At 35.1% G+C, this 13,829-nt stretch overlaps 1 protein-coding gene across 1 annotated transcript in view; it reads left to right on the forward strand.

Annotated features, from left to right (window-relative positions):
* LOC136034425 (programmed cell death protein 6-like) overlaps window positions 1–13,829 on the forward strand; it is a 28,889-nt gene that overhangs the window by 14,686 nt on the left and 374 nt on the right. The window contains exons 2-3 of the mRNA XM_065715599.1: window positions 2,237–2,343; window positions 6,318–6,586. Coding sequence (XP_065571671.1) covers window positions 2,237–2,343; window positions 6,318–6,586 — 376 coding nt within the window. The remainder of the gene's footprint in view (window positions 1–2,236; window positions 2,344–6,317; window positions 6,587–13,829) is intronic.

Genomic DNA, 13,829 nt, shown 5'->3' on the forward strand with positions numbered 1-13,829 from the left:
TCGAAACTTCTACAGTAGGGTTCTCTGATACGCTGAATCTGATGGTGTGATTTTCGTTAAGATTCTATGACTTTTAGGGGGCGTTTCCCCCTATTTTCTAAAATAACGCAAATTTTCTCAGGCTCGTAACTTTTGATGGGTAAGACTAAACTTGATGAAACTTATATATTTAAAACCACCATTAAAATGCGATTCTTTTGATGTAGCTATTGGTATCAAAATTCCATGTTTTAGAGTTTTGGTTACTATTGAGCCGGGTCGCTCCTTACTACAGTTCGTTACCACGAACTGTTTGATTTTAGTACATGCCATCCTATCATATTTCCACGTTTAGTCGTCTGTAAATCACAGTTTTTTCCAGGACAGTTTTCTCACTTTATGCTAAATTAGAACCAGATAACAAATTTTTATTTTTGAGCTCAACAAAAATACCGAGATTTGAATGCTTGAATTGAATATATAAAAAAAAAAAAAAAAATCAATTACAAATCTACCACAGCTTGAAACCCTGAAAATTTAAATCGCCAATCTATATCTATCAAAAACAAAAATAACAAGCACATAATTTTTTTTTAAAGTAGTATTTCGAATCATATACTTAATTTGAAGCGCATACCCACATGCATCTTTATTAGAGCATGTTTTTCTGACGATGTGGGTCTTTATTTGAATATTTTAGGATGAACAGAAGAGGAAATACTAACGAAGAGCTCTAGACTGACAGGACTAGCCATCATAAACGTTCACCGAAATACTGTGGTAGACACCGACTCTGTAATAAATACATATGGCGGGAGTAAAAAGAGAAAATTAGACTATTTTATATAAAATTGTGAATTCTGTAATTTAAGCAAATTATATTGAACTTTAAAAAGTGGAAATATACTCTATATTTTTATGAAAAGCGAAATTTTGATGAGTAAATTTTTTAGATCTTGTCAAAGTTGGCACTGTTTATTAAAACACCAAAAATATACATTGATTAGTTAATTTTTTGTGGCCTATGTATAAAACTTTTGTTTTAAATGTTTTCTATGTATTTCTTTATCTTTGTTCAATGTTTCTTTTTACGCATTTATATGATTGTATCTTAATCTTCCTTTCCTGCTCCTCATTACCATCATAATTACTAAGCGATGCCATATAGTTAGGCGACATTCAAAATGGTTTGACTTACAAATATTCACTAAGAATGCTTAAATCACTCGCTATAGTGGTTAGAAATACAAAGGCTAAAAATTATGCAGAAACAGTTTTTTTATTTTGGCGTAGTTTTATAGCTTACTATTTTTTGTATCAATATTTTTACATCGTTTTAACCTCAACAGATTTATTAGAACTTTAATCCTCACCAGATTTTAGATTAAATTTATGACCGTTTTCACTACTTACCTACTACGTATAATTGTTGAGGTTCCCGTTAAATTGCTGATATGTCTTTGTTCACAAGTTTATGGGAGTAACCTATTATGTGCCCCCCCGCTAAGAAAAATCCTGTTTCCGCCCCTGAGTTGCGTATACTCCAAACCTAAAGGGAACAGATGAGTAACTTATTTTTGGTAGATCAGCTGCTTCAAGAAAGAAGTACGTCTCTTAACACAAATATCGATTTACATGCATTTTAATGTGTTTCTTAAAACATATTAAATATAAAAAAAAACAAGTTTTTTTAACTGAAAGCAAGGAGCGATATTAAAACTTAAAACGAACAGAAATTACTCCGTATATGAAAGGGGCTGTTCCCTCCTGAAGGCCCCGCTCTTTACGCTAAAGTTTGACTCTTTCTCTCAATTCTACTTTTTGAAACAGTAAAAAACTTTAGCGTAAAGAGCAGGGCGTTGAGGAGGGAACAGCCCCTTTCATATGCGGAGTAATTTCTGTTCGTTTTATTTTATTTCTGTAAGTTTTAATGTCGCTCCTTACTTTCAGTTAAAAAACTTGTTTTTTTAATATTTAATTTCTGAACGTTTTTGAATTAATGTATGTTCTGATTTGGGCTCTCCGCACATGAATAATTAAAACGAAATTTGCATATTAATTAATGCATTTCTTTAAACATATCCAGATAGTCTTCTTAGGTGGTTCTAGAGAAGAAATTTATCACTATGTTCCCTGGGACAAATTTTCTGATGAGTTGACCATTTCTGCTATATGTTATTAAGCTTTCTTCCTTTCACAAAGTGTCAACTAATGCATTTTCAAGAACTGTATCTTAATATAATCTGTTCGATTATAGAGTTGACAAAGATCGAAGTGGAGCTATATCAGCACAGGAGTTACAAGGTGCATTGTCCAATGGAACATGGGAACCATTCAGTTCATCTACTGTTCATATTCTCCTTTGTAAGTTGGTTTATATCTTTCCGTTCAGTTTTTAACGAAAATTGATTGTATATTCTCTTGCCTAGAAGGGCTTTTAAGGTAGGTGTGTTTACCCCTCTACTGTTTCTGAAGAGACAACTGAAAAACCATGGAAAAGAATCTTGTTACTTGATTTCCACCGAATTTGATGGAAGTAAGCATGCAAATCAGGTCAAATTCTGACTCCTTATTTTTGGTTTCAGTACAATATACTTTAAAAGAGATTTGAAATTACGATGAAATATTTTATTTATTTTATTATTTATTATGAAATATTTTATTTAAAAGAAATTACGTCGTCCATGAAACGTCCCCAAAACATTCGAGATTCATATTACAAACAGGTAAGGGGCCTTCCTATGGGAGCACCTCTATCAGGCCTACTCGCAAATATTTTCGTCGAGAATCTTGAAAATTGGGCCCTAGATTCGTATTTTCTTAATCATGTGTTTTGGGGACGTTTCATGGACGACGTAATTTCAGTTTGGAATTATGGCGAAAGTGAACTTAAAGGTTTTCTAGAACATTTAAATACTTACGATAGAAACCTGCAATTCACTCTAGAGACCGAAACAGATGGGAAAATACCTTATTTAGATGTATTGATAATACGCAGTGTGAATAAACTTGAATTTACGGTTTACAGAAAACCTACGCATAATAATAGATACCTTCACTTCAAATCTAACCGTCCTCCACAGGTTAAAAGAGGTGTGGTAATATCTCTTGTGGATAGATTACTTAATATCTGTTCTGAGCCGTATGTTAAAAAAGAATTAAATTTTATTACAGACATACTTTGTGGCAACGGGTACCCAATTTCTCTCATAAATACTGTTATTGCTCAAAGATTAAAGATACATTCTTCTGAAGCCTTAAATCCCACACCAGTAAATGATTCAAATAAACCCACAAGCACGATTTACCTACCTTATATTCCGAAAATTACTTCAAAACTGAAAAAAGTTTGTTTAAAGAACAATTTACGTGTTGTATTCACAAGCAATTTAAGTATAATGAATCTTGTCAATTCTGGTAAGGATAAAACCCCAATTACTCGTCTACGAGGGGTGTATCAAATACCATGTAGTTGTGGAAATTATTACATTGGTCGAACCCACCAAAATTTAGGAACAAGGTTGCAGCAACACAAAGAAAGTATTGAAAAAGCATTAAAATATAAAAATAACTCCATATCTTTCGATTCAGCTCTAAGTAATCATATTTTTGAAAATCCAGACCATTATGTTCTATTTGACGAAACAATTCTAATTAGCAATGACCTAGGAATCAAACAAACTGTCCGTGAGGCAATCGAAATCAAACGAAACTTAAATAATAACACATCCCTAAATAGAGACTTGGGTGAATACACACTCAACCCTATGTACACAAAATTAATTATAGAAAATAATCTAATTCAAAATAAAACAAAAATAGGAACGAACAAAAACAAGCCCAATATCAAAAGAACTATCAGATTAGCTGCAGAGAAGGCAAATATCGCAATAAGAAATCATTCCAATTTTTAATAAATACAGTTAGTGAAATGAATGAACCTTTTTATCTTGCAAAATGTTAGCTTTTATCAGACAGTCTTGGCTGAACTTTTTGTTAAGAAGTAATGATGCCAAGGCTATTTTAAAAAAATGGATTTTTAACTGAGAATTTTTATTGTAAGTGTTTTATTGTTTTTTATTTTTTCTTTGCTGAAGACGGCCCTTAGATATAGGGCCGAAATATTCAAATAGGTTTTGTTGATTCACTGTCTTGGGAAAAAAGTCCTCATTATTCTCGCTTTTGTTGTTATATGATTTTGTTATTTCCAGTGCACTGTGCAAATTACAACGTCATTTTCAATTTCAAATTTTTAAGATGGTGACTTACTTTTCAGGTCATTGTCAGGATTGCAATGACAATGTATATTTCGTAGTTGGTGAGAACCCACCGAAACAAAGACAGAGTAATTTTTAGTTATGTTGTGTATTTTTGTACCATCTACTTTCTATATACTAAATGATCTTCCTATTACGCTGTATAAAGCCAGTGGCAGAACCGTACTCGGAATTGCGGTATTGGGGAAGGGGCCAAATTACTTAAAAATTGTTTTATATCATTATATAACCATAATTTGATTTTTTGTAATTTTCTTAGTGAGATGGGTGGAGGTAGGTTTCTTAATTTCATGTTAAATAATTAAATAAACAAATATTTGACAGGTTTTTTTTTATTTTATTATAAGAATTTGGTCTATTGGTCTTGAGGAAAAGATTATTCCATGGCCTATAAGTACCCTCCAATAATGAATAAAAACATAAGAAACTAAATCTGGTGCTTCCAAAACAATTATTTTTATGGGCATGGTCAAAATATAGAGTGTGTTCAAGCTTCCCCTATCCAACTTATCCGGCTAGCCATAATTTCCCCGGATGTAATCTGTAAGAGATAAGAACGAATACATATCTGACCGCATACTAGGTGAAACACTTGCGGACAATCATCACATGCACTCCAGTGTAAATATTGCTTAATTTCCAGCCCCTAATGATGTACCACTTTCACTATTACTGTCCCTTTTAGTTCTCTGCTTATAATTCCATATGCTTTTCTCCAATTTTAAATTGGGTTTAATTGTTTGTTTACATTTCACTTGTCCTTACTGATTCCGCATTTACTAGGGTTAGCAGGCGTAACTTATCCGACGAATAGTCCATACAGTTTCAAGTAGCAACCTTCCTAATCTCTGACTTCATTTATGTCCCCGGAAATGCTAATGATTAGTAATCAGGCTTTTCGTAAATAATTTCTTAGACCACACTGCTTTTCCGTTTACGAGAAATTAAGCGAGAAAAACGGCTTTAATTTAAACAAACAATATGTTCACAAATAATTCATTAAACAGAATTACTATAAATCACACACCACCTTCGACTGCAGGAAAGTGAAAAAAAAAACAAAAAAAAAAAACACATTAATGAATATAAAAAGTATTTCAACTTTACACCCGGGAGCCTTTATCAACGGAAAAAAAGCTAGATTTTTTTTTTTTTTTTGAATCGTCTAAAGAAACAGACGACGAAACAAGACAACAAGAGAGAAAAAAGAAAGAAAAAAAGACATCTTTTTTCTCAAAAGAAAAAAACAAAAGAGAAGTCTTTTACTTTCTGGTCGTTTCTTTTTATGCTTGAATTACGTAGACCAAATTGCGTGGACCACTAATCATATTGACTAATAGTTTGGTTTACATGAGGAAAGTGAAAGTCACATTAATTGTCCAGTGTTAATACCACCTCATTGGTATCATTTGCTTTTATTATTATCCCTCCATAGAATTTACTTTGTTACTATATCCCATTCAAAAAATTATGGGTACGTCCCTGGTGCGACTATCTCAGTTCCAGACACTTGAAACATCAAAAGGAATTTTTTTTTGTTTTTCGAAAATTTCTAAACTTTCATTCCGTGTAAAAAAAAATCCCATATTCTTAGCTCGTCTCTAACTGATTTTGAAAGTTTCTTCTGGGGGGATTATATTTTTGCCCAAATTTCGAGGCGTTCTTTACTATAAAACCTTTGATTTGTTTAATTTCCTTAGTTATACAAAATTATAATTCATTTTTTCTTCTTAATTTCAAATTAAATGCCTTAGATCATACAGCATAGTTCTATAATGTTTCCCCCTTCCGTTGTTTTGCCGAAGAAAAGTTTCTTTGGTTCTTTGAACAATGTTACCCAAAGTTGTTCAACGTCCATTCAATCCGAAAATAAAATCATTTACTCTCAGCTCTTCTCTAGACTCTTTTTTGAAATTCCCGTATACTCAGTTTCCTCTCTACTATGTTTTCCTGCTTTTATATTTCTTTTGTTTATGTTGCATTAATTTGCATACAAAATAAATGAAAAGTCCCTCGCTTCCTCTCTATAGATATTCTTTTCTTATTTTTTTTTTTCTTCAGCTATGTTCGATCAAAATAAAAGTGGAACGATTAACTTCCAAGAATTTGGAGCACTTTGGAAGTATATATCAGATTGGCAAAATGTGTTCAAGAACTTTGACCGTGACAACTCTGGAGCAATTGACACCTCTGAACTAAAATCTGCATTAACAAGCTTTGGCTACCGACTGTCTGATGAGACCTTCAGGTTAATTTCTCAGAGATTTTCAAAGAAAAACGAAAGTTGTATTCGTTTTGATGACTTCATTCATTGCTGTGTTATGATGCATGTAAGTGATGTTTTTTTCTTATACATTCATGCATTTCCACAAATTCATTTAACATAAACAATGATTGTAATGTCCATGAAAGGTGATTGGGATAAAAATAGGGAATGTTTGATGAAGCGTTCTAGATTTCCACAAATTCACTCTACTTAAAGCATGGTGACAATAGACACTGTCCATTTTCTTTCTCGTCCCTCTTCATGTACAATCAGTGGTGTCAATTGGGAAAGGAGGGGGACATTTCTTCCTATTTTTTATAAGAAAGTTGTATTCGTTTTGATGACTTCATTCATTGCTGTGTTATGATGCATGTAAGTGATGTTTTTTTTTTCTTTTATATTCATGCACACTTTGTGTTGGTGGAGTGGAGAGAAAGAAAGGTAAGGTGAAAAATAGTCGCACACTTATCTGATCTTTGTATGATTATCAGAATCTTTTCCTTTGGGAAAAGGGGGTTTTGGTTTTGCTACTTGATCCATATTGTTTTAGTTGCTAATGTTCTGATTAAAATGGTTTTTTTGAAGCTTCTGACCAAAGTCATGCGGTATTGAAGGAGCACCTCGACCAGAAAAGGTGTTAATAAGGTGGTTATCTGCCTTCTGATCTGCTTCTGTGCTTAAAAAATGGGTTGACACAACTCTTAATTTGTAATCGAATGAACCGTCCCAATTTTTATTGTCTGATGTCCAATATTTTGAAGCACAGGGGAAGGGATTTTAAAATAGTTGCACGCTTATCCGATTTGCGTAGTCAACATTTCCGTATTTTGATGTCCTGGGAAAAAGAGTAGTATCAGAAGAATTTTCGCTAGATAAACTAGAAAAGGTGCATTTTTAGGTTCCATTTTGCCCCCCGATCTGTATTCTTCTAACATTGGACTGTTCGGATTAAAATACCTTTTCTAAATTTCTGGCCTGGTGTTATGTGGGCCTGGAAGGGCACATGGGGGCAGAATAGATGGGCGAAAGAAAAGTTGCACCTATCAACAACCCCTAAAAGTCATAGAATCTTAACAAAAATCACGCCATTAGATTCAGCGTATCAGAGAACCCCGTTATAGAAGTTTCAAGCTCCTATCTACGAAATGTGGAGTTTTGTATTTTTTTTTGCCAGAAGACAGATCACGGATGCAAGTTTATTTGTTCGTTTTTTTTGTGTTTTTTTTCAGGGGTGATCGTGTTGACCCAGTGATCCTAGAATATCACGAGAGGGCTCATTCTAACGGAAATTAAAAGTTCTAGTGTCATTTTTAAGTGACCAAAAAAATTGGAGGGCACCTATGCCATCTCCCATGCTCATTTTTTTCAAAAGTCACTCGATCAAAATTCTGAGATAGCCATTTTATTCAGCATAGTCGAAAAAGCCTAATAAATAGCCTAATAAATATGTCTTTGGGGACGACCTTCTCCTCAATAGTCCCCATGGGAGGGGCTGCAAGTTAAAAACTTTGACCAATCTTAACATATAGTAATGGTTATTGGTAAGTTAGGGTGGAGGGGTTTACGTGGGGGGATCTTTCTATGGAGGAATTTGTCATGGGGGAAGAGAATTATCGTGAAGGGGGTGTAGGATTTTCTAGCATAATGTAAAAAAAACAATGAAAAAATAAATTTAAAAAAGTTTTTTTAACTGAAAGTAAGGAGCAGCATTAAAACTTAAAACGAACAGAAATTATTATGCATATGAGGGATTCAACTCCTCCTAATACCCCGCTCTTTACGTTCAAGTATTTTTAGTAATTTCAACTATTTATTCTACGGCCTTTGTGATTCATGAGTTATTCTTAAGGAACTGGGACCAAATTTAAGCCTTAGTGTAAAGAGTGAGGTATTGACGAGGGTACGAAACTCATCATGTGCGTAATAAAAACATACGAATATAGAAGTTCGCTACGTAAGTTAATTCGTAAGTTATGTATATTTTTTACTGATAAAAACGTTCGTAAAAAATAAAAGGTTCTAGTGGCCTTTTTAAGTAACCAAAAAAATTTCGCGCTCCTTTTTTCTCAAAATCGTCCGATCAAAGCTATGAGAAAGCCATTTAGCCAAAAAAATAATAATAATATGCAAAATTTGTTTTAATTATTCGTGTACGGAGAGCCAAAATCAAAACATGCATTAATTCCAAAGTGTTTAGAAATTAAATAAAAAAAAGCTTTTTTAACTGAAAGTAAGGAGCGACATTAAAACTTAAAACGAACATAAATTTCTCTGTATACGAAAGGGGCTGCTCCCTCCTCAACGCCCCGCTCTTTACGCCAAAATTTGACTCTTTCTCTCAACTCCACTTTTTAAAACAGCAAAGCGTCCTGAAAAAAGAGTCCTGATTGGACTTCGCTGAGGTAAGGATGCTGGGACTGTTTTGAAATTTTTTTCATTTTAGTTTTGTTGATTTTATCCTGTTGTAAGTTTTTTCTTTTTCTATATTTTTGTATTGCCTAGAACAGCTCTTGCACATAGGCCCGAAATATTCATTTTAATTTATTTTCCACTCTCTTGAGAAATTCCTTATTGCTCTTCTTGTTTTTGGTGTTTGTGATGGAAAGGTAGTTTGGTCTTCGTCGCTATTTACTGTTCTGAATGCCTCTGAATATTCACTTTTTGTCACTTTTTCAGAACAGAAAAGGAACTAAAGTCACTTTTCTTGTGGCCGTCCCCTGAATATTTTTTAGCAAAAAGCGTTTTCATAAGTATCATAATACCTAGAGGAAAAATTAATAACTTAGACTATGAAGAATAAAGAAATATACGGTTAGATTACTTGTGACAGCGACAATTATAACAAGTCAATATCAAACAGTTCGTGGTAACGAGTACGTGGTAATGTAATAACATACATTAATTCAAAAGCGTTCAGAAATTAAATATGAAAAAAACAAGTTTTTTTAACTGAAAGTAAGCAGCGACATTGAAACTTAAAACGAACAGAAATTACTCCATATGTGAAAGGGGCTATTCCCTCCTCAACGCCCCGCTCTTTACACTAAAGTTTTTTTTACTGTTTTAAAAAGTAGAATTGAGAGAAAGAGCCAAACTTCAGCGTAAAGAGCGGGGCCTTGAGGAGGGAACACCCCCTTTCTTATACAAAGTAATCTCTGTTCGTTTTAAGTTTTAATATCGCTCCTTGTTTTCAGTTAAAAAAAACTTGTTTTTTATATCTAATATGTTTTAATAAAACACATGAAAATACATGTAAACTGATATCAAACAGTTCGTGGTAACGAACTGTAGTAAGGAGTGACCCGGCTCAACAGTAACCAAAACTCTAAAAACGGAATTTTGTTAGTAATAGCTACATCAACACATCATTGTCACATCAATGCGACATCAATCGCATTTTAATGCTGATTTTAAATATATAAGTTTAATCACGTTTAATCTTACCCATCAAAAGTTACGAGCCTGAGAAAATTTGCCTTATGTTAGAAATTAGGGGGAAACACCCCCTAAAAAACCACACCATCGGATTCAGCGTATCAGAGAACCATACTGTGGAAGTTTCGAGCTCATATCTACAAAAATGTGGAATTTTGCATTTTTTGCCAGAAGGCAGATCACGGATGCGTGTTTATTTGTTTTTATGGCACTTGGTATTAACCAAGTGACATATAGCAATCGCAAATTTTGTGGGTCTGTCTATCGGTCCCGGTTTTGCTACTTTAGGGACTTCCAGGTAAGCTAGGACGATGAAATTTGGCAGGCGTATCAGGGACCGGACCAGATTAAATTAGAAATAGTCATTTTCCTGATTTGACCATCTGGTGGGGGGGGGAGTAGTAGGCCGGCTAATTCGGAAAAAATAGAAAAATAAGGTATTATTAACTTACGAGCGGGTGATCGGATCTCAATGAAATTTGATATTTAGAAGGATATCGTGTCTCAAAGCTCTTAATTTAAATCCCGACCGGATCTGGTGACATTGGGGGGAGTTTGGGGGGACCTAAAATCATGGAAAACGCTTAGAGTGGAGGGATCGGGATGAAACTTGGTGGGAAAAAATAAGCAGAAGTCTTAGATACGTGATTGACATAATTGGAACGGATCCGATCTATTGGGGAGAAGGTTAATTCTGAAAAATTAGAAAAAAGACGTAGTTTTAATTTACGAAGGAGTGATCGGATCTTCATGAAACTTCATTATTTGGAAGGGCCTCGTAACTCAGATCTCTTATTTCAAATATCAACCTGATCCAGCGTCATTGGGGGGGGGGGTCGAAATCTTAGAAAATAATTAAAGCGGAGAGATCAGGCTGAAACTGGATGGGAAGAATAAAAACAAATCTAAGATACGTGACTGACATAATCGGACCGGATCCGCTCTCTTTGGTGGAGTTGGGGGGGGGGGGGGGGGGGTAATTCGGAAAAATGAGGTATTTGTAGCTTACGAACGGGTGACCAGATCTTAATGAAATTTGATATTTAGAAGGACATTGTACTTTAAAGCTCTTATTTTAAATTCCGACCAGATTCTGTGACATTGGGGTATTAACGTGATAATTGGGGTATTTTTATCTTACGAATATTTGATCGGATCTTAATGAAACTTGATATATAGAAGGATCTTATGTCTCAGATGCTCCATTTTCGACTCGAATTGGATCCGGGGACATAGGGAGTTGGAGGAGGGAAACAGAAATCTTGGAAAACGCTTATAGTGGAGAGATCGGGATAAAACTTGATAGGAGAATAAGCACAAATTCTAGATACGTGATTGGCATAATTGGAACGGATCCGTTCTCTTTGAAGGAGCTGGGGGGTGTTAATTTGGAAGAATTAGAAAAATTGAGGCGTTTTTAACTTAAGAATGGGTGACCGGATCTTAACGAAATTTAATATTTAGAAGAAATTCATGTCTCAGAGCTCTTATTTTAAATCCCGACTAGATCTGTTGACATTGGGGGGAGTTGGAGGGGGAAATCGAAAATCTTGGAAAACGCTTAGAGTGGGGGAATCGGGATGAAGCTTGATGGATAGAATAAGCAAATGTTGTAGAGACGTGATTGCCGTAACCGTACTGGATTCGCTCTCTTTGGAGGAGTTGAGGGGAAGGGTTCAGTGCTTTAGCGAGTTTGGTGCTTCTGGACGTGCTAAGACGATGAAAATTGGTAGGCGTGTCAGGGAGTTGCACAAATTGACTTGATAAAGTCGTTTTCCCAGGTTCGGCCGTCTGGGGGGCTAAAGGGAGAGGAAAAATTAGAAAAAATAAGGTATTTATATCCTACGAGTGGGTGATCGGATCTTAATGAATTTTGATATTTAGAAGGACATCGTGACTCAGAGCTCTTATTTAAAATCCCAACCAGCAACAAGCCTCCGATTTTCCTTTTAAATCAATCTATTGGTTCTTAGAATTTTGTTAGAGCTCATACCTTATGAGCTCTTGGCTCTTAGCTCTTCTTGCCTCGTCACAAATGCCATATGAACACTTATAAAAATGAACTTTTTGTTATAAAAACGTAAGTATCCTTCTCAAGATAGCGACTAAGCGTCACTCTCTATCGTCCACGTCTTTTAATATCGGAAGGGACCCAACATCAAATTTCAAGGGGTCCCAGAGTACCGTGTGGCCCCAGAGTACGTTTAATTTAATCAGCCACAACTGGCTATTTTGCCTTTTCTTAGATACAAAACTCTAATACGACTTTTACAAATAAATGGTTGTTTTAAACACACAGTAGCTCTCTTATTCATTTAATGTTGCGGTCACAAAGAAGTGCTAAACCATCATTGCAACATGCTTCGAAACTTGTTATAAAGTAAGTACTCTGTAGCTTCATATGCTTCTGACATCTCTGAATTGTATTCGGAAGTATTCAGATATCTCGGAAGACACTCAGATTCTCATCAATTGGAAATCAATCGTAGTTTATAAATTGTATTCTCTCTAATCTGTGTCGCTGATAGTCTTTTATTTTCAAAATATTTGCCTGATGCTTCGATAGGTCAGTGGACTGTGCATAGTTCCATACGATTGGGTTTTGAGTAATCACAGCTTAAATAATCTTGAAATGCTATGGAAAATGTTGGTAAATATTGTGTTCCGAACAATTATGAACAAAAGCAGAACACATCTGCTGACTTTAAAGACATCACAAGACACTATATTAGATAGGTTTATCGACAGATAGATTTATTTTACATTACCTTAACCCTCCTGCGCATAGGGCGTCGACAAAGCCTCTTCATTCATCACGAAGCTGTGCGGCTGCAGTGGTATCTTCCCATTGTGGAGTGAGGGAAAGGTGAATGTAAAATAAAGTTGAATGTAACTTTATTTTACATTCTTTATTTTGAATGTTTATTTAATTTACATGTTGAATGTAAAATAAAGTCTCTTTTACGAGGATCGTGATTTGATTTTTGTCGAGTTGTACGTATTTATTAATTTAATTGTATGTATTTACGTAACTTCTCCTTAACTTGTCGTGTGTATTTACGTAGGGTAAGCTTTCGCCTTCCAGACAAAATTTCTCAGAGACTTTAAAGAAAGTAGTAGTGCCAAGTTAATTAAAATCTCAGGAATCAGCTGAAATAAAAATCCTGAAAAATATCTGTAAGTTTCATTCACCTAACTTTAATTACCTATACATAACTCTTCTTTCTAAAGCCGTCCTGGCTAATTGGTTGCCGCGCTGGTTTGAGAATTCTTTGTCCATGGGGCACGGGTTTAATCCCAAGCGTAGCCAGTTATTTAGTCTGGGATGGGGGTCAGTGGCGTGATTCTGTAAGCTCAGCCTGACTTGGCCCAGCTATGAATGGGTACCTGGATAAATCTAGGGAAGGTAAGCAGGAAGGGTATGCGAAAGCACAGGATGGTTGGCCCCCAATCCCCCATTGCACTTCCTGGCTGAAGGGCCACGAAAAGGAGATCAGCACCGCCGGTTTGGACCTTAAGGGTCTAGTGCCATCTGACTTGCTTATATAACTCTCCCTACGCCCACTGGCACATAGGCGAAAAACAGTGCTTTTCCTCAATAGCTTCCCCAAAGCTTTGGACCAAAGATCTTATGAGGATGACTTCGATAGCTCAACATACTTCTTGGGATAACGTCCGTCCGAAGCATTTGGATAGCGTCCAATCTCTGTCTTTCGTTGTCTTCATTTCTGGAGAGACCAGGGTTGATTATTTATCTGTAAGAAATCAGAACAAGCTTTTCTGGAAAGGAACTGTTTAACCTGTTATGTCACGTTTCGTCTATGTTTTTATTACTCAGCTCAAATTTATATTTGTGCACGATTTGGGTGAAA

The sequence above is a fragment of the Artemia franciscana genome, chromosome 13, assembly GCF_032884065.1.
Source record: "Artemia franciscana chromosome 13, ASM3288406v1, whole genome shotgun sequence".
NCBI classification, from domain to species: Eukaryota; Metazoa; Arthropoda; class Branchiopoda; order Anostraca; family Artemiidae; genus Artemia; species Artemia franciscana.